The sequence below is a fragment of the Saccopteryx leptura genome, chromosome 6 (genome assembly GCF_036850995.1).
Source record: "Saccopteryx leptura isolate mSacLep1 chromosome 6, mSacLep1_pri_phased_curated, whole genome shotgun sequence".
NCBI classification, from domain to species: domain Eukaryota; kingdom Metazoa; phylum Chordata; class Mammalia; order Chiroptera; family Emballonuridae; genus Saccopteryx; species Saccopteryx leptura.
In genome coordinates, this window is record NC_089508.1 from 49,876,541 (window position 1) to 49,897,975 (window position 21,435).

At 47.2% G+C, this 21,435-nt stretch overlaps 1 protein-coding gene across 2 annotated transcripts in view; it reads right to left on the minus strand.

Moving 5' to 3' along the window:
• The window catches only part of NOX5 (NADPH oxidase 5), a 37,937-nt gene extending 17,474 nt beyond the window's left edge, over positions 1-20,463 (minus strand). The window contains exons 1-10 of one of the 2 annotated variants that reach the window (XM_066342094.1): positions 20,414-20,463; positions 14,660-14,783; positions 12,476-12,626; positions 8,946-8,959; positions 8,556-8,839; positions 6,915-7,155; positions 5,379-5,532; positions 4,975-5,153; positions 3,701-3,883; positions 2,043-2,175 (exon numbers count right to left, since the gene is read on the minus strand). In XM_066342094.1, the coding sequence (XP_066198191.1) occupies positions 2,043-2,175; positions 3,701-3,883; positions 4,975-5,153; positions 5,379-5,532; positions 6,915-7,155; positions 8,556-8,839; positions 8,946-8,959; positions 12,476-12,626; positions 14,660-14,783; positions 20,414-20,463 (1,513 nt within the window). The remainder of the gene's footprint in view (positions 1-2,042; positions 2,176-3,700; positions 3,884-4,974; positions 5,154-5,378; positions 5,533-6,914; positions 7,156-8,555; positions 8,840-8,945; positions 8,960-12,475; positions 12,627-14,659; positions 14,784-20,413) is intronic. The other variant, XM_066342095.1, reaches the window with a different exon arrangement.
• Positions 20,464-21,435: the final 972 nt, after the last annotated feature.

Below are 21,435 nucleotides of genomic sequence, written 5' to 3' on the forward strand. Positions count from 1 at the left end.
TCAACTCTGTATTTACAGAGGCCCAGTATGGTGTGGCATGTTCTCACAGCTCTGTGAACTGAAAAGTCAGGATCAGAGCTCAGATCCTCAGACCCCTGCTCCCATGGTCCTCTTCCAGGCTTCCTCCTCCAAAGGATGCAAGTGTGTGTGCATGTGTGTGCATGTGTGTGCGTGTGTGTGTGTGTGGGGGGTTATGGCTTCTCTACACAAATACACCCTGAAGTGCCTAACACAGTGACTCACACGTAGGCAGCCTCCCTAAATGTCAGTTGCATTCAATCAGCCTCAGCTGCCGACCTCTGTCCTGTTCCTGATCTTTGTAAACCAGCTTCGTAAACTAAGTCAGAGTATTTACCAGGCCCCAGAAGGACTTATTCAATTCACTGTAGGAGACTCGAGGCTCACGAGACAGGCAGACTCCAAGCTGAGACCCTGAGGGATTCCCTTTAAGACTAGTCAAATAAATGATTCATCCATTTAATAAACATAGTCATTATAATCAGAGTAGTAGCTATACACTGGAATACTATGCAGCCCCCCCAAAATAATTGAAAGAACTGACATGCAAAGATTTTCATGACATACTATTCACTGAGAAAAAGTCAGCTGCAAAACAGTGTGAACAGTGTGATCCCATGTATGTAAAATTATCTCTAAACCTGATTATCCACATAGATGTGTAGGCTGGAAAGCTGTTCACCAAAAGATTGACAAGTATTCTCTTTGATGGAATTATTTGAGAGATTTTAATTTTCTTCTGTATAGATTCCATTTTGTCTGAATTTTCTGACAGCATTTATCTTCTTTAGAAAACAGAAAAGGGAACAAAAATAGGAAATAACCTGCCCTCTCCAACCCCCATCCCTATCTTCACCCCACCGTACATCCAGGCCACCAATCAGGTCACTGGAGGGCGGGTGGTACGCAGCCTCGTGTGTGGGGGGGGGAGGCGGGGGGGGGGAGAATCCTGGCTTTGGGTCGCACCCTGAGCTGTGGTTGCTGGGTCCTGCTGGGCATCCTAAGTGAAACTAAATCTTTGAATGGGGTGGGTGAGAGAACCCTTTTCCCCTCATGAAGCCAAGCAAGGGTCTCAACGTGACAGGCCATGCAAGGCCCTTCCTGTTAGAAACCCCACTTGAGGTGGGAAGGCCGGCCAATCTCTGGCCTGGCCAGGAGGGCAGGGGTCTGGGTGCTGGCCCCTACAACAGCCCAGGGCTAGAAGGAAGGCATATGCATGGGTGGGGATCAGAGGACATCTGGCAAAGGGAGGGTCGGCTGAGCAGTTCTGTGGTGCTGGGGACCTGCAGAGAGATGGGAGTCTGCAGAGCTGGGTCAAAGAGCATGCGGAGTCTGCTGCCTCGGGGCTCCCCTGGGCTCATGCCTACAGGGAGTGGAGAAACCTGGATTCTTGTCACAGCCCCCTTGAAAATGCCCTGCAGGCTGGCTACTCCTCTGCGTAAGATCTTCACGGGCCCCAACTGCCTGTGCCACCCTGCTCCCAACTCTGCATTCAAAGTCGTCCTTGGTCCCACCCTGGCTCTAGTTGGCTTCGCCAGCCAACTGTCTGCCTTCCATCCATTTTCTGACCCTTTCTCCGGCCCCCTCCTCCTCTCATTCTGTCCCTCCCTTCCTTCCTCCCCACCCCACTCCCACCCTTAACTCTAACAACATCAGACATCCCCTGTTTCAGGTTTTTGTGCTTTCTCCTATGCTTCTCCCTCCGTCTCCTCCCCCATCTCCTTCCCTGTCTATGAAACTATTAACTTTTCAAAGTTCAGCCGAAATGCCGCGTGTCTGCGAAACCTCGCATATTTATTCCGTCATGTCAGGCCCTCCCCGGTGACCCTCACGGCAGCTGGCTCAGCCCTGACCATGCCATCCGGCAAGTGTCTGAATGTTTCAGAGACTTGTTTCCTTGTTTCCCAGGGAGCTTTTGGAGATTGACTGCACATCTGGTGTTCACCTCCACGTGCCTGGTTCCCAGTCTATGCCTGGCACACGGAACTCGGTGAGTATCTGAATGGTTCGAGGACTTGGTGTACCTTTCTGCTCCGGAGTGCTGCTGATGGTGAAGGGGTGCCACTCATAGCGAGCGATGGTGGGAATGTTCAGATACAAGTAGTCGCCAGGCCTGTAGTTGAAAAGAGGGGGCCTCTTGATTACGAGATGAGTCACCTGGGGAGAGAAGGACATCAGCATTATTTGTGCAGATCCAAAGCTGTCTGAAGCCCCCGGAGCAGGAGGGCAGAGGCTGGGCCACCTTCTGCCATAAAGCAAGCCAGCTCAGACATGATACCCTCTGTGCCTGTGAGAGGGGACCACCCCTGAAGCACATCTATCAACCAGGGATGGGCAACTATCAGAGAAGGGAAGAGTCAGGCTGTCTGAAGTGGGGTTCATGGCCTGCTTCTATTTCTTATGGTGTAAATGGTGCTCTTTAGTTGCCCCCTCCTCTGTGAAGTACTCCCTGACTGCTCTAGCCTCTTTCTTGGAACTGCTGTAGCTTTGGTCAGCATTCCAACCACTAATGGTTATCTCTCATGGGATAATAACGCCCTCCTGGATGATAGCATCAGCTTATTGAGCACTTACCATGTGCCACAGCGGTGTGGAGCACTTTACATTGTTATCTCTAGTGCTCACAGTAACTCTGAGACAAATATCATACTTTCTCCACCTTCTGGATGAAAAACTGAGGCTCAGAGAAGATTAAATAGCTTGCTCAAGATCACCAGCTGGGAGACCAATAAGTCTGGACATAAACCACAGCCTCATTACTTACCTTCAATGTCCTCACACGCAAGTTGTCCAGAGCCCTGCCTTCCCAGAACTGCCTTCCCTCCTCCATAAATAGCCCCGGTCACCCAGACACCTGGGAGATATCCTAGCCTCCTTTTCTCTCTCTAACCTAATATGCAGCCAGTTACCTTTTTAGTCTTTCTGTGATAATGCCTCTTCCCCATCCCATAGCCCCTGCCCCAGTTCAGAGTCAAAACCCTTATGAGCTCTTGTCTGTACATGTGCAACAGCTTTCCAGATGGTCCCCTCTGTGCCATCCTACACAGAGCAACTAGAGCAATCTAGCTGGAATAGAAACCAGCTTAATTCCACCGCCCCCTTCCCCGTGCCCTGCTCAGGAATTTACTAGGACCCACAGAATGAGGCTCCCTTCACCACCAGGTCTTGCCCATCCCTCCAAGAATACCGTTCCCTGTCTTATCTATCCAACAAACTCCTACTCATCTCTCAAAACCCTGATATAGCATCTCCTCCCTCATTCTGAAGTTTGCTCTAACTTTTCAAAGACAAAGTGTCTGATACCTCCTGAGACTCGACTTCTCTTACCAACACAGCCCTGCACTATAATGAAAGGGCCAATTTGCTACTAGCCCGTGGACCTGTGGAGAGCAAGGCAGTACCTGAGCCTTCTCTGTGTCTCTGTCACCTGGCACAGGGCCTCCCACCTTATGGGCATTTAATATATGTTAACTGAGCATTGTCTGTGCAGACCTGGCCTTTAGTATTATCCCGTCATTCCCTTTCTTACGTCACTCCTGAAGGTCTAGACTAGTCCTGCACTTTGCTTGTCCCCTCCACTGTGCTGGGGCTCCCTATTTGCTTGGGGGTCGAACAGGGTCCCCAGCTGCTGCACCCTACCGCTCTCCGTGTCTCCCCGTGGCCCCTCAGGCCCTCTTTGCACCTTGGAGGGAAGGAGGTTGACTTCTACGATGCTCAGGGCTGCCATGCGGGACACTGCCAGCCCGATGGCCTTCTCCAGGAAGAGCAGGATGCCGGGGACCAGCAGCCACTTCCAGAAGCTGGGCCCGTGCAGGATGAGCAGGATCCACATGGGGAGGTAGGACAGGTGGGTCCAGTAGAATACCTGCAGGGGTGGGGGCACAAGCTGCAGGAGGTCAAGGCTTGGGGCAGAACAGAGCCAGGACCCATGGCCATCCTCAAAGTCAGGACGGTGCCCGAGTCTCGGCCATACACATACACCCTCTCCTGGGGACCAGGCTGGGTAAAAGGCTGGGGCTGGGAAGCTTCCTTGCTTCTTTGCCCTGGGGGTTTGGCCCAGGGAGCCCGTAAGGGAAGATTCCAGGTGCCAACAGCCAGACATCTGAAACACTCCAGGATTCCCTGGGCAGAGTGGAACACCCCCAAAGGGCTCATCAGCACTGATGTCTGTCACACTGACCCTTTCTCAGAGGAAAGAAGGGAAAGAAAGGAAAGACAGTAATGGTTTTCTGGGAATGACAAAAAAAGAGCTGAGATGGAGTTTTAATATGTGCTCCGCTACTAGCTTGGGACTTCGGCCTAGTAAATTATTTTTCTGAGCTTTAGACTTTTCATTGGTTAAACGAGGATGCTGATTCCTACTTCAAAGGATTGTTGCTGACCCAGAGTAGGTGCTTTGTCTATTTCTGATGTGACCAGATCAGTCCAGGGGACAGCCAGGGTCTCCAAACTAAATTTTCTGTGACCTCCCGTGTCTTAAGGGGGTCAGAGAGACAGAAGCAAAGATGAAATTAACATTTTTGGAGCACCTACCTATTCTCCAGGTAGGTAGTTACTGGTTGCACCTATATTATCTCATTTAATTCCTAATATAACTTCAAAGGTAGAGAATTATAGCTCTATTTTACAGACGAGGAAGCTGAGTGATCTGTAAATAGTCACGTGGGGATTAGAATCCTGGGGGCCTGTGTCCCTTCCCCTCCCTGTGCCGTCTTGAGCCCAGTATAAACACATGGAGCAAGGGGATGAGCCAGAGAAAAGGCAGACTCCTCCAGAGCAAAGCATTTGCCCTCGGCAGACGTGAACTACAACCCAATGACAGAAGCCAAATGACATGCACACAATATGCATACTAGCCTGGGACCTTCCTGGGCTCTGGGGTAAGTTAGAGGGACATAACACGAAATGAAGGTGGGAGCCCATCTTGGGAGAGTCAAAGGGGTAAGCACTGGGCACCTCAAAGTGGCCACTCCTGCGGACGCAAGAGCTGGAGCAGGCAAACAGGAGGAGCAGCAGCAGCAGGAGAGCCACACCGGTTGGGGAAGCCAGGCCATGGATCCAGCCAATGCCAGGCCTTGTGGTCAGCAGCAGTTCCCAAAACTGGAAGGAGCTGGACTTAGACTGAGCCTGGAGCGCTGGAGATAAGCACAAGACAAGCTCTTCCCACTCTGCCTTCCCTTTGTGGTCCCCGCCGCTCTGTGTCAGATACCCGTGCCAGCAGGGACTTTTGTCCGGAGGGCTGCTTAATCGAGGGCACCACTTTTCCACTCACTGGGCAGGCGGCACACACGGGCACTGCTTAAGTGAGTGGTCTGTGAAAGGCTCATGTCCCACCATCCCTCCAGCCCAAGGCCACTCACCAAAGTTCACAATGTGGGCCACTGTGTGCACGAGGGAGAGCCCGACCACCACGTAGCCCATAAGCTGGTGGAACTGGACGTTCTGGTCCAGTGGCAGGACCTGGGCCAGCCACGTGGCCCGAAGCCATGTGAGGCAGCGCCTGAGCATCAGCACCTGGCAGGGCAAAGGGACAGAGAGCCCCACCTGGCTCTGTCTCTGCCCTGTCCTCCCTCCCCAGCAGTTGTCTCCCTGCCTCCCTCTGAGCTGGCTGGGCTTCCTGAAGGGGCCCCCTGACCCCCACCCCACCCCCACCCCGCTTACAAGCCTTTGCTGCTCTCCTGAGCCCGCAGCTGGGGTCTCCAGAGTAGGATCTCCAGAATGGGGGTGGGAAGAGAAAATGTTACAGAATGCCTGTTGGTGTTACTTTTATCGAACTAAACACATGAGAAGCACATATGTTTTTACTAACATTTAATATCTGCATTGACATGGTGCTCTCATTTAGTCTGTATGTCAGATAAGCTTATGTCACCTATGGTTCTCAAGGTGTCCTGGGGGAACACTTAGCTTTCCAAGAGGCTTTTGATGAGGGCTCCCTTACTTGCTCATTTGTTTTTACTGTAACTGTTTGTGCCCAGATACGTGGATTTGCAGATTACATTGTCTAGTTTTAACTTAAGATAACTATTCCCTCACAGAAGTGACAGTAGCTTAAAAAGATTTCACTGCAAAGAAAGTGAAGATGGAAAATAGTGATGATAATACAATAGCAAGCTACCAAGAAAACAAGTTATGTGTCTCCCACTCCCCAGGCTGAACTCTCTGTAGCCAGTTATGAGGTTAAAATACCATCCACTCTAATACAAAGCTGATATTATCAAGAAGAGTGTTTAAACTGGAGATGTATATCCCTGACTACACACTGCTTACAAAATAAGGGGATATTTCAAAATGAATATGAAGCTATAAAATATCCCCTAATTTTTTTGAGCAGTATATTAAAATGTAACCTTGCCTTATATGTATCTTGTGCCATAAGTCGATTGGCTGATGATATTGGGGCATACATATAACTAAATGAGTGTATATTGGGTTCTTGAAAGGGTCTTTTGTTTTATTTTAATTGTAAGAGTGTGCAAAAATGCTTGGTGGCCTCATTCCCTGGCTCAGAGGATCAATCACATTGACACCTTAGTCTGGCATCCAAGGACTCTTGAAGGGTTCTCTCTGGTTGGAGCCTTGCTCAAGAGCCAGCCCCACCTCCTCCAGATCCACCATAGTTTTGTTGTGAAGATCAAATGGAAAGTGCTTAGCACCCTGATTGGTTCACAGTAAAGTGCACAAAAATGCCAGCTATGTTATTTATGTGCTGTGTGACTATGGACAAATCACTGCCCCTCTCTAGGCCCCAGACTCTACCACTGAGTATTAGCACCGATTTCTAAGGTGCCATCCTGCCCTGGCACTTCAGGTGTCCACATGTGGGCTGTTTTGTCTGTGAGGAGACTTCATTGATCCCCTGCCCACCTCCCTGCATTGTGCCCTCGGATCCATACCGTGATGAAGCTGCAGTCGAAGTTGAGGCATTGGCCACAGCCCTTGGCCACCATGACGCTGATGCCGAGGGCCCTGTGCGCACTAGCTGCCAGCGCGAAGAGCAGCACGTGGAGGCCTGTGTAGGTGGCCAGGCAGAGGAGCTGGCTGCGGTGATTGTGCCAGTAGGCAGAGGTCAGTAGGCGAGGACGGTGTGGACGCAGGTGCCGCTGGACAGTGGGGGGTTTCAGCCAGTGGGCAGCACTGCGAGAGAGGGGCTCCACTAAGAGGGCGTGTTGGGGTGGGTGGGGGAGGGGAGGAATCCACATGGCTTGTGATGGGGACCACCAGAATCTGAACCTAGAGACCCTACTCTTATTGCAGACCACCAACTCTCTGGAGCCTTGCGGCAAGCAGGCCAGTTTCCTTTCACAGTAGGAAACAGAAAGGACAACCGACTTGCTTACAGCCACACAGCTGGGTAGAGCTGCAATGGAACTTCAGTCTGTGTGATACCACATCTGTGACTATTTTTATTACCTCTCTTTACTTCCCAATAAACAAACAAACAAACAAACTACACCCCCTCCCCCCAACAACAGCAATCAAAAAGGATAGAAGAATCTGAGATATGCAGTGAATGAACTACAAAACTGGCACTCTTCAGAGCTTGGGACAAACTTGGGTCTGTCACACTCTATTTATATTATTTCTCCACAACTCATTACATTGGTACTTCTCTAACTATTTATTATTATTATTATTATTATTATTAAGAGGCAGGGAGGCAGAGAAAGAGATTCCTACATGCATCCTGACTAGGATCCACCCAGCAAGGCCCCTACAGGGTAATGCTCTGCCCATCTGGGGCCACTGCTCTGTTGCTCGGCAAGCGAGCTATTTTTAGCACCTGAAGCAGGCCATGGTGCCATCCTGGGGTGGGGGGGTGGGCTTGCTTGAACCATTTGAGCCATGGCTGCAGGAGGAGAAGAGAGGAAGGGGGAGGGAGAGGGGTGGAGAAACAAATGGTCACTTCTCGTGTGCCCTGACCAGGAATTGAACTCAGGACTTCCACAGCTGAGCTGAGGCTCTACCACTGAGCCAATCGGCCAGGGCATGTATTTGTTTATTGGTAGAAATTATGCATTTCTAGGTCTGGAATGCAATCCCAGCAAGGCACTGCTATTATTCAGAACAGTGCCTGGTACGTAGCAGCAGCTTAATGGAGTTCAATGACAGCCTTTGCTAATTGCAATACTTCTATGATCCTAGGGATGTTACTTCGGGTGAAATAACTTCAATTTCCTTTTGTAACTTTAATCCCTTTTAAAACTTTAATTTCTTTTTACAAATATACCAGTGATGAAAAATGCTCAGCACACAGTAGGTGCTTAAATTTGTGAGTTGATTCTGAAGAGACACTATAGAAAATGGAGGCATGACTCCACCTATCCCCTGCGAAAAAGTGGGCAAGATTGGGCTAAATGGGTTCGGCTGGTGTGGGGCCGGACTAGGGCTGAGCTGGGCTGGGCTAAGCTGGGCGTGGTGAACTCTCTTGAGGCGGAGCGGGGCGGAGCGGGGCGGAGCGGGGCGTTCAGACTACTCTTCGCACCTTAAGTCTAAACCCGACACATGCATTGCCTATGCCGGAGGCAGGTCCGTACCTGATAGTCAGGTTCTCCATGACTTCGGGGAAGCGTTGCAGCTCATCTCGGAGCTCCTCGAAGGTGATATCGCCGCTGCAGTCCTTGTCCGCCGACTCAAACAGGGCCAGAGTCAGCTGGTCCAGCTTCTCATCCGGCAGCGAGATGGCGCTCTCGCGCAGGCACGACTGCAGCACGGTGCGCAGCTCGTCCGCGTCGATGGAGCCGTTGCCTTTCCCAAGAGCGGATGAAGTCAAGTGGGGGCCTCCTCCCGGACCCACTCTGTACCCGCAGACCCCTCTGCCCTACTCTATCATTGCATAAAGTGGTGAACTTTTCCTGTTCGTCCACCTCAATCTTCCTGCCAACCAACTGTCTGTCTGTGTATAGGCCACAAAGAACATGCATCACCCTCTGCTCACAAACTCTCCATGGCTTCCTACTGCCAAGCTCCGCAGAGATAAACCCCTCCCCAAGTATGGAGAGTCTTTTGCTTTGTGCATGCCTTCCTGCGGAACCTGCAGCCTCCTCTTTAAGTACCACTCAACATCCAAGACCAACTATTTGGAAGACACACTTGTTTGCTTAATTGTAAGGAGCTATGTGCCCAGAGTCTCAATTTTCCAGAGGCAAATTGTTTATGGGGTGATGCTGAGGGGGTAGTTCCCTGATTTCCCCAAATTGTAGTAGGCTTCGCTCATCCATGTTGTCCCAAGAGGCCACAGCAGCATGTGGCCTTATGTGAACATAAGTGGATAACAGTAATGCCACTTTCACAAAAGTAAGTGAAAAGGAAGCCAAAACTGTCAACTGAGATGAGATTTGAGGGTTTTTAAAAAAATATGTTTTCATTCTTCAAAAACAGCAGGACCCTTGATTAGTGATTTCTTGGGCTGCTTTGGATATTGAAACTCATGTAGCAACATGCTTCTGCACCTTGCTACCTGTGTGAGGGTGAGCTGTAAGTTCTTTACCATAGTAAACATTATTTTGCTCATCCTGAAAATGGGGATGATAAATCTTCCCTTTCAGAATTAATTATCTTCAAGGATGAGGGATCATTAATTATAAAGCACTTAACGCAGAATCTAAAAGAAGGTAGTTGCATATAAATGGAAAGTCTTACCGGCTTTGTGATAGCCATTTGGGCCAAAGCCAAAGTCTGTAATCACGTTACAGAGCAGAGTCTCTAACACATCACTCTCCGGCCACACCTCCTGTCCTCAGCTTTCCTAGTCAAGAGCCACCATGCAACAGGTTTCAGACCACATCCAGAGCACCAGTCCCTCCCCTAACCCCCTCTCACCCATCCGGCTCTACTCTCTCCATGGCTGTTTGCTAATCCAGAGTCCTCCTTCACAATTATTCTTATACACACATTCTTCTTTTGTGTTCCTCTGTCTTTCTACTCCATGGACCCTAAAAAGAGCCCATCCCTGGGTGAATTCAACCACTTGTTTTCTCCTTTCCTGCACCAGGGCGGCTAGGTGAACATTGCTGAGGAAAATCACCTGAGAGGGCAGGAATTATTTGATCCCTGGTCACAGCAAGGCCTGCAACTTGCCCAGCAGTCTTCTCTTGCCTCTCTGGTAAGGTCACTCTCCCACTGTCTGCCAGGACCACTTCTCACCTCCAAGTCCATCCAATCAGTCCTTCCCTGCTCTCAGTGAAAACTGGAACCATTGGAAAGGAATACCTTCTAGTTCTTGCTGTAAAACTACAAATCTCCTTACACCTGCCCTGCCCTGTCTTCCTCCTTACTGTCTGCAAGAGGAGGTGAGTGTGTTGCTTCCCCCTGTTACAGGCCAATATCTCTGTCTGAGGTTGTCAGAAACCCCAGGTGTGACAATGGTTGGTGGTCAGAAAACAGTCAGGTCCCATGAAGACTGGAGTGGAGTCTGAGGAAGAAGCCCAGGAAGCAGCATGGTCAGCTGTCCATGGAGTGGGCCGGTGGGTCAGCTTGGAGAATGGGTTCCAGGGATGAGGTCTGCTAGATTGAGTCAGGTGGGAATGGGAGCTAGAGAAACCCCACAGGCCAGAGGGCCTTGCCCAGCAGCAGGTCTACAGGCCGGTTGAGCTTTTCAGGATGGAAATCCAACCCTGTAACGCCTCTGCTCAACATTTGTTGATGGCTCCCCATTGCTCATCGTACTGAGACTCCAAACCTCGGCCTCTGGGCCTGCACAGTCTGGCCTCACCGATCATTTCAGTCTCACTGGATGCCTCTTTCCCATTTCAGTTCCCCTTTGCCCTGAAGATTCTAAGCCTTCAGAGACCCATTAAGCTACAAAGTCACCAAAGAGCTAAAAATCAGGATGTTCAATGCAGTGTCATTTATAATGCCCCCTGCCCAAAAGAAGGGGGAACAATGAAGTTCTCTATTTTGGTAATAGGGTTTGAGTAAATAATAAAAAAAATGATAGCTGACACCAATAAAAGGTGTATCCTGTGCTAGGTACTGCTCTGAGTTTAGATAAGTTAAGTAATTTAATGCTTCCATCAACCTTATGACTACGTACTATGAGAATCACTATTCTCATGTGATAGGTGAAGAAATTGAGGCACAGAGAAGTGTAGTAACTTCCCCAAGGTCACATGATTAGTAGCTGGTAGAACTGAGATCTAAACTTAAGTAGTCTTGCCTCACAGTCAGAGATTTTAACTACTAGGCTGTGCTATATGGAACATAGGACCATATACGTACAGTGTAATATGACATAGCCACTCAAATGATGCTACAGGTACATTTAATTACCACTTCATACCTGCTAGGATGGCTATTAGAACCGTGTGCCTTGCTGGTGGGAATGTCAAATGGTGTAACTGCTACGGAAAAGAGTATGGTTCTAAAACATTAAAAATAGAATTTTCATATGATCCAAGCAATTCCTCCTCTGGGTATATGCCAAAAGAATTGCAATTAGTCTCAGAGAGATATTTGTATACGCATGTTCCCTGCAGCATTATTCATAATACTTGAGAGATAAAAACAACCCAAGCATCCATTGATGGATGAATGAATAAACAAAATGTGGTATGCATGTACAATAGAATATTATTCAGTCTTTTTAAAAAAAATGAAATCTTGTCACCTAGTACTACATGGATAAACCTTGAAGACATTATGCTAAGTGAAATAATCAGGGCAAATATTATGTGATTCCACTTATATGAGATACCTAGAATAGTCAAATTTTTACAGACAGAAGGTAGAATATGATTACCAGGGGCTACAGGAGGGGAGAATGAGAGTTTAATGGGTACAGAGTTTCGGTTTGGAAAATTAAAGGTTCTGGAGATGGATGGTGGTGATGGTTGCACAACAATGTAAAACTTTAATTCTGCTGAACTGTGCACTTAAAATGGTTAAAGGGGTAAATTTGATGTTATGTGTATTGACTGTAGTAAAAATGATGTTATAAAGTGTTATAGTCTTATATGAACAAATGTTCACATTCTTTGGTGATAAAAGGCAGCTTGGTATAATCCTGTTTTGTTTGAAAAATGTGTGTGGTAGGTGTGTGTGTGATCAGTTAGAAGACAGTATAGAAAATATTATCGGTCATTTTTGCTTTCTTCTTTAAACCATTTTGTATTGTGTAAAATGTTTACAGTGGGCTTATATTATTATTGTTATAAGGAAAAAGCAACAAAGAGATTTTGTTTTTCCAACATAGAAAGAGACAAAGGAAAGCTCTGGTTTCTGTTGAGTTGAATCAAGGGTATTTGTCTCCTGGGCAACGGTGTCACCCCTTCTCCCCCACTCACCACAAAAGGGGGGTAGGGACCAGACAGAAAGATGGGGGCAGGGGGACACACAGAGGGAGAACCATCAGCCTCACCTGGAGGAAACAGCCCTGTGCTGGGCACGGCACTGAGATGGGCTGATTCCCTTCGTCCTTGCCCATGGAGTACCCCCTTCCGCTACAAAGAGCCCTTACCATCGACGTCATACACCTGGAAGAGGAATTTGAGTTTGTCCATGGGATTGCCGTGGATGAGCAGGGTCAGTGCCTCCTGCAGCTCCTGGAGGGTGATGGTGCCACTTCCATCCGAGTCAAACAGGGTGAAGAACCGCTCAGCAAAGAAAGACTGTTGCCATAGAAGGGCAGAGACAAGCACAAACGTGGTCACAGGGCCTGGGCTTTGAATTCATTCAGTGTGTGTGTGTGTGTGTGTGTGTGTGTGTGTGTGTACGCATGCATATGATTGGGGCGGTGGGTTTTAGGTCCCATGATGCCACAACAGGGTGCAGTGTCTATCCGATCTGCTAAGAACAAGTTTGGGGGCCAGTAGGAGAACTGTTTAGAGTCCCACAGTGAGGATGGACTTGTGTCTGGGGCTCAGGCCCCCTTCTGGCTCCTGGACCTGGTCATTTGTATAGGCTGTCTGTCCCTACATGCCAGCACCTCCGCTAGCCTTGCAGCCAGACATCCAGTGGCCCCTTACTCAGCACTGAGAAAGGGTTAGACGTCGGGTCCTCCTGCAGGCTCTCCCAGGTACTTTCCATCCTCTTTGGGGTGACCACTGGGGATAAATGAACCCAGAATGGCCTTACAGAGTAGATGTCACTCATATTCTCCTTTACTTGTTTAGGCTTCCTACAGCCTACACTTAAGGCTTATTTTTAAGTGTCAGTTCACTTCATTCATTCATTCATTCATTCATTCATTCAGTAGTCATGTCCTGCATAGCCCCTGCTTGCCACGCCTGGTGTAAGGCACTAGAAAGACCAATAAATATTTTTTTAAGTGAGAGAGAAAGAGACAGAGAGAGGGGCAGACAGGGACAGACAGGCAGGAAAGGAGAGAGATGAGAAGTATCAATTCTTTGTTGCAGCACCTTAGCTGTTCATTGATGGCTTTCTCATATGTGCCTTGACCAGGGTGGGCTACAGCAGAGTGAGTGACCCCTTGCTCAAGACAGTGACCTTGGACTCAAGCCAGTGACCTTTGGGCTCAAGCCAGCAACGATGGGGTTATGTTTATGATTCCACACTCAAGCCAGCGACCCTGCACTCACGCTGCTGAGCCGTGCTCAAGCGGCTGAACCCGCGCTCAACCTGGATGAGCCCACGCTCAAGCCAGCGACCTTGGGGTTTTGAACCTGGGTCCTCTGCATCCCAGTCTGATGCTCTATCCATTGTGCCACCACCTGGTCAGGCTGGAAAGACCAATATTCAGAAGACAGGCTGGCTCAGTGTCCCAGCTATGTGGTGACCTGGATGCTTTTCTCAAGGCAGGGAGAGAAGCCTGCAGGGCTTTTGTTTCTGACCTAAAGAAACCATGAGTTCACATGAAGCTTGAAGTCAGCTGTGCACATTAAGCCTGCCTTGGCTTTACTCTTCTCCCCATGGATCTATTGAGAAATGCCTTTATCACTCTCCACTATCCTGAATGGCCTTTATCTTAAAACATTTTACAGCCTCCCGTTATGATGGTGATATAGTGTAAAGTATTAGGTCTTTTTCCCCTCCTCACAATCACAGTGGAGGAGGCAGAACATTAGAATTCTTTGTAGTATCCCAGGTACCAGCAAGTGTGGGGCCATCTGACCCCAAAGTGGGCATTCAGCTGCTCACTGGCTCAGCCTTATCAAGGACATAGAGCACCGCCAGATGCCAGCCCACGGGACACCTGGGGAGAAGTTGGCACTTGCATTTCCTGCTGTGTCTCTGCTAATGTCATCACTGTTTGTCAGGTATGCAGGCTGTTATGGGGACGGGCAGAGGATCCACAAAACTGAGAGTAGACTGGAACTAGTGTGGCAGTACGAAAGCTCACTTCCTGGAAGGAAGCTCACATGATAACGTCAACTCCACCAATGAGGCTAGTGGAAATTGTGAGGTCAAATCAATAATATTTCTTAAGATTTGACAAGCTACTGATTTCTAACTTCATGTGTTGTTGTGAAGATTGCATGAGGCATGGCTACCAAGAGGGATGGTAGGGCCTCAGTAACAAAGACAGGAACACCCTCCAATTCTGCTTAAGTGGGGCCTCAAGCCCGGAGGCCAGAGGAAGCGGAAGGGACCTTTTTCCCTTCTTGTGAGGCACCATGTCCTGGGAACCAGACCGCTCTTCCTCTGTCAATGCAGCATCCCTGCTCCTAGACGGGACACTTGCCTCTTTCACTTTCAGTGCTGTTTTGAATTCTTGCAGGTCGATCTCCCGGTCTTCTCCTGCAATGGTCTCAAACTGGTGTGTCACCCACTGAAGCCACTTGGCATCCTCCTTGGCACTCATGGTGCTGAGAGACAAAGAAGACAGAGTTATGAGGTTGGGATGGCCTAGGGCTTACAGTGGTCCCAGGACACCTGTGTTCCTCTAACTAGGGCCAAAGACCTCCCATGGGGTTGAATCAACTTCAGCATGGAGAGGAACTGCTGCCCAAGTGTGCTCTACGTCTTTGAGACCCTGTCTTCTCCTTCCATCTAGCATCAGCTGACTCGGGCTTGTGTCTCTTTAGGTTCTGGAATGGGATGGGCCCCGTGAGATGAAGCCCAGACTGTGGGCGTAAGGAAGGCCCTGTGTGCTTTCAATGTGATGAGAATGCCTTTCTCACTCGCATTAACACGAACCTGGACTGTTTTCCAAATACTTCCCACTCACTACTTAGTTTGGTCTCTGTGACAATCTAGTGGACCATGATATTTTATAGGGAAGAAAGAGGCTCAGGGCAGTTGTGTTATTCAACTGGTTAGAGATAGAGCTCAAATCCAAGGCCAATGTTTTCTCATCATGCCTCAGAGCCTCCACACGTCTAGTACGAGCCACGCCAGGACTCAGACCCTGGGTCTTGACTCTCCAGGTCCAGGGAGTATTTTACAATATCCCAAAGGCATCAGCTGTCTGAAACTCTCACAGATGAGCTAGCTATCCAGTGATCTGAGCAGAGGTTAGTGATGAAATGAGGACACCAGGTCCCAGAAAACCAAAATGAGGCAGTAAATGAGGATTTATAGCATCCCGTTACAATAAATTTTTGTCTGAGAGAATGGCTTTGTCTATATCCCATGAGGTTAGTATAACCTTAAATGATTGAGCTACAATCGATCCTCACTAGTTGCAGATTCCATATTTGCAAATTCACCTTCTTGCTAAGATTTATTTGTAACCCCCAAATCAAATCAATACTTGCAACACTTTTGCGGTCATTGTGGACATGACCGAAGCAGCGATAAATTTGAGTCTCTGATGCACAGCTTCCCAGCTGAGGTTGAGCCAGGCAATATTCTGCCATCTTGTTTCAGCTCTCATGCTGTGGATGAGTGTCCTTTTCATGATCTACTTAGCACTGCATGTTTCATATCTTTGTGCTTTCTGTTGGCGACTTTGCTGTTTGAAATAGCACCTAACAGTGTTAAGTGCAAAAAGGGTGTGATGTGCCTTATAGAGAAAACATGCATTAGAAAAGCTTAGTTCAGACATGAGTTAAAGTGCTGTCAACTGTGAGTTCTATATTAACAGATCAACAATTTATAATTTTAAAGGAGTCTTTAAACAGAAACACACATAAAATAAGGTTACATGTTGTTGTTTGATGAAAAATTTGTGCCCGGATGTAGTTAAGAACCAAAGCCTGTATTTTCCTTAGCAGCAATTGTTCAGATTCTTTACTGTTTGCAATGACTTTATAGAATATAATTGAGAAAGAAAGAAAGAAAGAAAGAAAGAAAGAAAGAAAGAAAGAAAGAAAGAAAGAAAGGAAAGGGAGAGAGAGAGAGAGAGAGAGAGAGAGAGAGGGAGAGAGAGAGAGAGAAGGGGAAAGGAAATGAAAGAAAAAAGAAAAGAATATAACTGACACAAATAACAAGAATTGACTGGGCTTGTGGTGAGCGCATCGGCTTGATCAGATACCAGATTTGGTAGTGCACTACTCGGGTCCCAGTTTACTTGAGCTTTATGAGGTCTAACCTTATAGGCTCTAGGGAGGCAAAGCCAAGTCTGAAGCTTGGTTCTTATAGCAATGAATGTTCTTAGCTATAAAAATGAGAAACTTGCCCTGGCCGGTTGGCTCAGTGGTAGAGCGTCGGCCTAGCGTGCGGAGGACCCGGGTTCGATTCCTGGCCAGGGTACACAGGAGAAGCGCCCATTTGCTTCTCCACCCCTCCGCCGCGCTTTCCTCTCTGTCTCTCTCTTCCCCTCCCGCAGCCAAGGCTCCATTGGAGCAAAGATGGCCCGGGCGCTGGGGATGGCTCTGTGGCCTCTGCCTCAGGCGCTAGAGTGGCTCTGGTCGCAACATGGCGACGCCCAGGATGGGCAGAACATCGCCCCCTGGTGGGCAGAGCGTCGCCCCCTGGTGGGCGTGCCGGGTGGATCCCGGTCGGGCGCATGCGGGAGTCTGTCTGACTGTCTCTCCCTGTTTCCAGCTTCAGAAAAAATGAAAAAAAAAAAAAAAAAATGAGAAACTTTATAAGTGACAAAACAAAGACCCTGAAAGGTTTGTTTCCTGTCCCAAAAGAACATAGCTTGGAATTGGCAGACCCAGACTCAGATAAAGTCTAGGACCCAAAGCTTAGGAATTCCCTCTATCAGGACTGCTGTAATTTCCCATAAAGAAGTGCATATTTTAAAAAGAGCCACTTTGGGATAAAGAATTAGAAAAGGTTTTTATTCCCCTCTGACTGACAGGAGGCCAGGCTGGTTGAGCAAAGAAATGGCTTCTGGTGTTGTCACCATAACAATCTAGATTATTAGTAGTATTTTAAAACTATGCTATGTTTTCCTCTAGTACTTTTTTCCTAAAATAAAAATGGCTTTGTTTTTTATAGCTTACTTAAACAATACAGAAAGATAAAGTAGCCTGACCTGTGGTGGCGCAGTGGATAAAGTGTAAACCTGGAAACACTGAGGTTGCCGGTTCAAAACCCTGGCTTGCCTGGTCAAGGCACATATGGGAGTTGATGCTTCCTGCTCCTCCCCTTTCTCTCTCTCCCTCTCTATCTCCCCCCATCCTCTCTAAAATGAATAAATAAATAAATAAAAAAGAAAGATAAAGTAAATTGAAAAAAGAATTGACTGTATTTATAAATAAAGATGAAAAATAAATGAGCTACCTTCCATTTAAGAAAAGAGTATATTTAAAAACTAGAAAACTTAAAAAATGATGACGATGGTTGATTTTGATGATGGTTTTGATTCTGACGATGTTTTTACAGATATATCTACGTGTTCAAACTTATTAAATTGTTTATTTTATTTTTTTACAGAGACAGAGAGAGAGTCAGAGAGGGATAGATAGGAACAGACAGACAGGAATGGAGAGAGATGAGAAGCATCCAATCATCAGTTTTTTGTTGCGAAACTTTGGTTCAGTGGTAGTCAACCTGGTCCCTACCGCCCACTAGTGGGCATTCCAGCTTTCATGGTGGGCGGTAGCGAAGCAACCAAAGTATAAATAAAAAAATAGATTTAACTATAGTAAGTTGTTTTATAAAGATTTATTCTGCCAAACAGCGAAAATCTGATATAAAGTTCTTGGTAATTAATTATTATTATATGCTTTAACTTGCTGTAACTCTGCTTTATAAATTTTATAAAGTAAAGTTACTTCCATACTTTATAAATTACCATTACTGTGGAACCGGTGGGTGGTTAGAAAATTTTACTACTAACAGAGATATAAAAGTGGGCAGTAGGTATAAAAAGGTTGACTACCCCTGCTTTAGTTGTTCATTGATTGCTTTCTCATATGTGCCTTGACCGTGGGGCTACAGCAGACCGAGTAACTCCTTGCTCAAACCAGCAACCTTGGGTCCAAGCTGGTGAGCTTCGCTCAAACCAGATGAGCCTGCGCTCAAGCTGGCGACCTCGGGGTCTCGAACCTGGGTCCTCTGCATCCCAGTCCGATGCTCTATCCACTGCACCGCTGCCTCCTCAGGCTAAATTGTTCATTTTAAATATGCAGCTTAGCCTACCTTAATTATCTCTCAATATACTGAAAAACCAAGTTGGTTCTTTGAAAAGACTATGAAATCATGATTAAAGAAAAGAGTGAAAAGAATACAATATTATCATTGGTAAAGACAATAAAACTCCAGAAAATGGAGGGCTTCAGAAATATAAGAGTAGCAAGTACAAATGTTTGGTGAACTTAGAGAAATGAATTAATTTCAAGAAGTAACAACCTGAATTGATCAATAATCATTTAGAAAATTAGAAAGGCAGTTAAATGTCAGCCACTTAAAATAATGCCAGGCCCACCTGGTTTTTATAGCTGAATTCTGCCCAATATTCAAAGAATAAGTCCGATATCAAACTATCTCAGATAGTAGAAAATAATGATAAAATCACTGATTTATTTTACAAAGCTAGCATTACCCAATCCCCATGAATATAGCATACCCCCCAAAAAAGGTAATTCTAGACAAATTTAACTTTTAAAGATGCAAAACTCAAACTAAAATATAACCAACCTAAATCCTGAAGTCTACTTTAAAAAATAATAATCTATGTTTATCAGGAAAAGCTTACTCCAACAATATAAGGATAGTCACTATTAAGAAATCTGTTAGCCCTGGCTGGTTGGCCCAGTGGTAGAGTGTCCACCTGGCATGTGGAAGTTCTGGGTTCGATTCCCAGTCAAGGCACACAGGAGAAGTGACCACCTGCTTCTCCACCCCTCCCCTTCTTCTCTCTCTCTTCTCCTCTAGCAGCCATGGCTCAAATAGGTTTCAGCAAGTTAGCTCCAGGCACTGAGGATGGCTTCATTGCTCACCTCAGGTGCTAAAGTAGCTCGGTTGCTGAGCAACAGAGCAGCAGCCCCAGATGGGCAGAGCATCAACTGGTAGGGGGCTTACTGGGTGGATCCCAGTAGGGGCGCATGCAGAAGTCTGTCTGTCTGCCTCCCTGCCTCTCACTCAATTAAAAAAAAAAGAAAAAGGAATCTGTTAACAGCCCAATGGTACAGTCTGCTAAAAAGTGGTGGCCCCCTACTCCAAAAAGAAAATGGAAAAAAAAAAAAAAAGAGTAGTGGGTCCCAAATTGTTAAGTGCCTGTCAGAAACAGGGAGACCTTGCTAAAATGCAACTTTGGGGTGGGACCCAAGAATCTGCACAATTAACCGACATCTTGGATATTTGTGACCCACACCAGAGAGAAACGCTGCCCTGAGAGTTAGAGAGCCCTTACTTTCTTTACCTCTTGGAACCCCAGAGGAAGACAGCCCACAAAGCAGAGAGAACTCTGGAAAGTTAACTGCATGCAAGTGCTAACACAGAGAGCGAAGAGATGCTGTAGCTGGCGCTCACCTTCCTCTTCTCAGAAATATTAGTGTCTTGCCCTGCAGAATAAGAAAGGTAATTCTGGGAGGGGGATAGAAAAGAGGCTGGAACAGCTGGCTACAGGAAGGAGGCGAGGGCCTGGTGGGGGGAGGGGGGAGGCAGCACCAAAGATCCAGAAATCTTGACAAGGAACCGGGGCTCTGTGGAGTCCAGAGCTCCAAGGAACAATGTATTCACAGAGGCCAGAACTGTCCCCAGAGACCAGGAATTTAGATCCAGCCTTGCTTTGTACCAGCTGAATAACTCACCCCTCTGCACTGTAGTTTTCTCATCTATGAAATGTGACGAGCATCCGTCCAACCAAGGGCTGCCCCGGGGACCAAGTGAGATGCTAGTTAAGAAAGTGCAAGTGGCAAGCACTGTACAAATGCTAGCTCTTGTTATCAGCCTGACCTTGCCAAGTCCTTACTTTACAATGAGAAAGCAGTCCCAGAGAGGACTGATGACTTACCCAAGATTGCACAGCTAGTCGCCAGGTTTCCTGACTTCTGTCCCAGGCAGACACAGTCACCCTTTGTAGAGTCCCCAAAAAGGCAAAGAACCCTTGCCTTTCCCTTGTCCCTGGCATGGAAAACTTGACAAATGAGCAACTCACCCTCTGCAGTCTTCAGGGTCTGGCTGGGCTGGGTCTCCTGGCATGCTCATCCCTTTTTCCTGTCCTCTAGGTCACAGGTCCTAAGAGGTTGCTGACCACACAGTAGCCTGCATGGTGGAGGCCACAGCTCACTTCTCCCCAACTCCTCCTTTTCCTGACTTTCCTAAATAGCTGTTCACACCCCTGGCCCTGCTGTCATCCATGTGATGGCTTTTGGCTGGTTTGGTCCACAGAAATTTCAACAAGGAAACCCTGTGCAGGGGTGAGGCAAGACTTTCTCTGGAAGAATGCTGACTTTCTTTCTTTTTTAAATTTGTATATTTCTTTCTTTCTATTTATTATTATTTTGTCAAATTGAATTTATTAGGGTGCATAGGTTAATAATATTATATGGGTTTCAGGTCAGCAGTCTTTCTTCCAGCTCAGTGTCTTCTACTTTTCCCCCTCGGGGAGAAAGTACAGGTAAGAGATCTAGAAATGCACCCTGAAAAACTCTCCCAACAACTTGAGACAGGCCCTGCTTGGTGCCAGTGAGCTACGTGAGACTTCACTGATCACAAATGTTGAGCTGCTTACTCTGAGCTGAGCACTGTGCTAAGGCCTTTACACATATTGCTCTATTAGCTACCCAACATAGACCTGCTGATGGGCATTAACATCATCATTCTACAGATGAGAAGAGGGTAGATCAGACGGGTGAAGTAACATATCCAGGTGGCTTAGAAGGAGTTTAATCCATGTTGGGATGAACCTGGAGACTGCATTTAACCATGCAGGGAGCTAAACTCAGCCCCAACATTGTGAAAATACACTGGAACAGCCAAGAGACCTGGGGAAGAAAGGAGGTCTGCAAGTTCTATTTGTTAAAAATCTAAGAGAAATTATATAATTACTTAGAAAGGCCACCCTGCAACTAAAATTCGAAGTGCATCTTATTTATTTATTTTTTGTCCAGCCTGGCAACAGATCAGTTAGGCTTATAATCCTGGACATCTGTTGAAGATTAACACCTCCTCCTTATG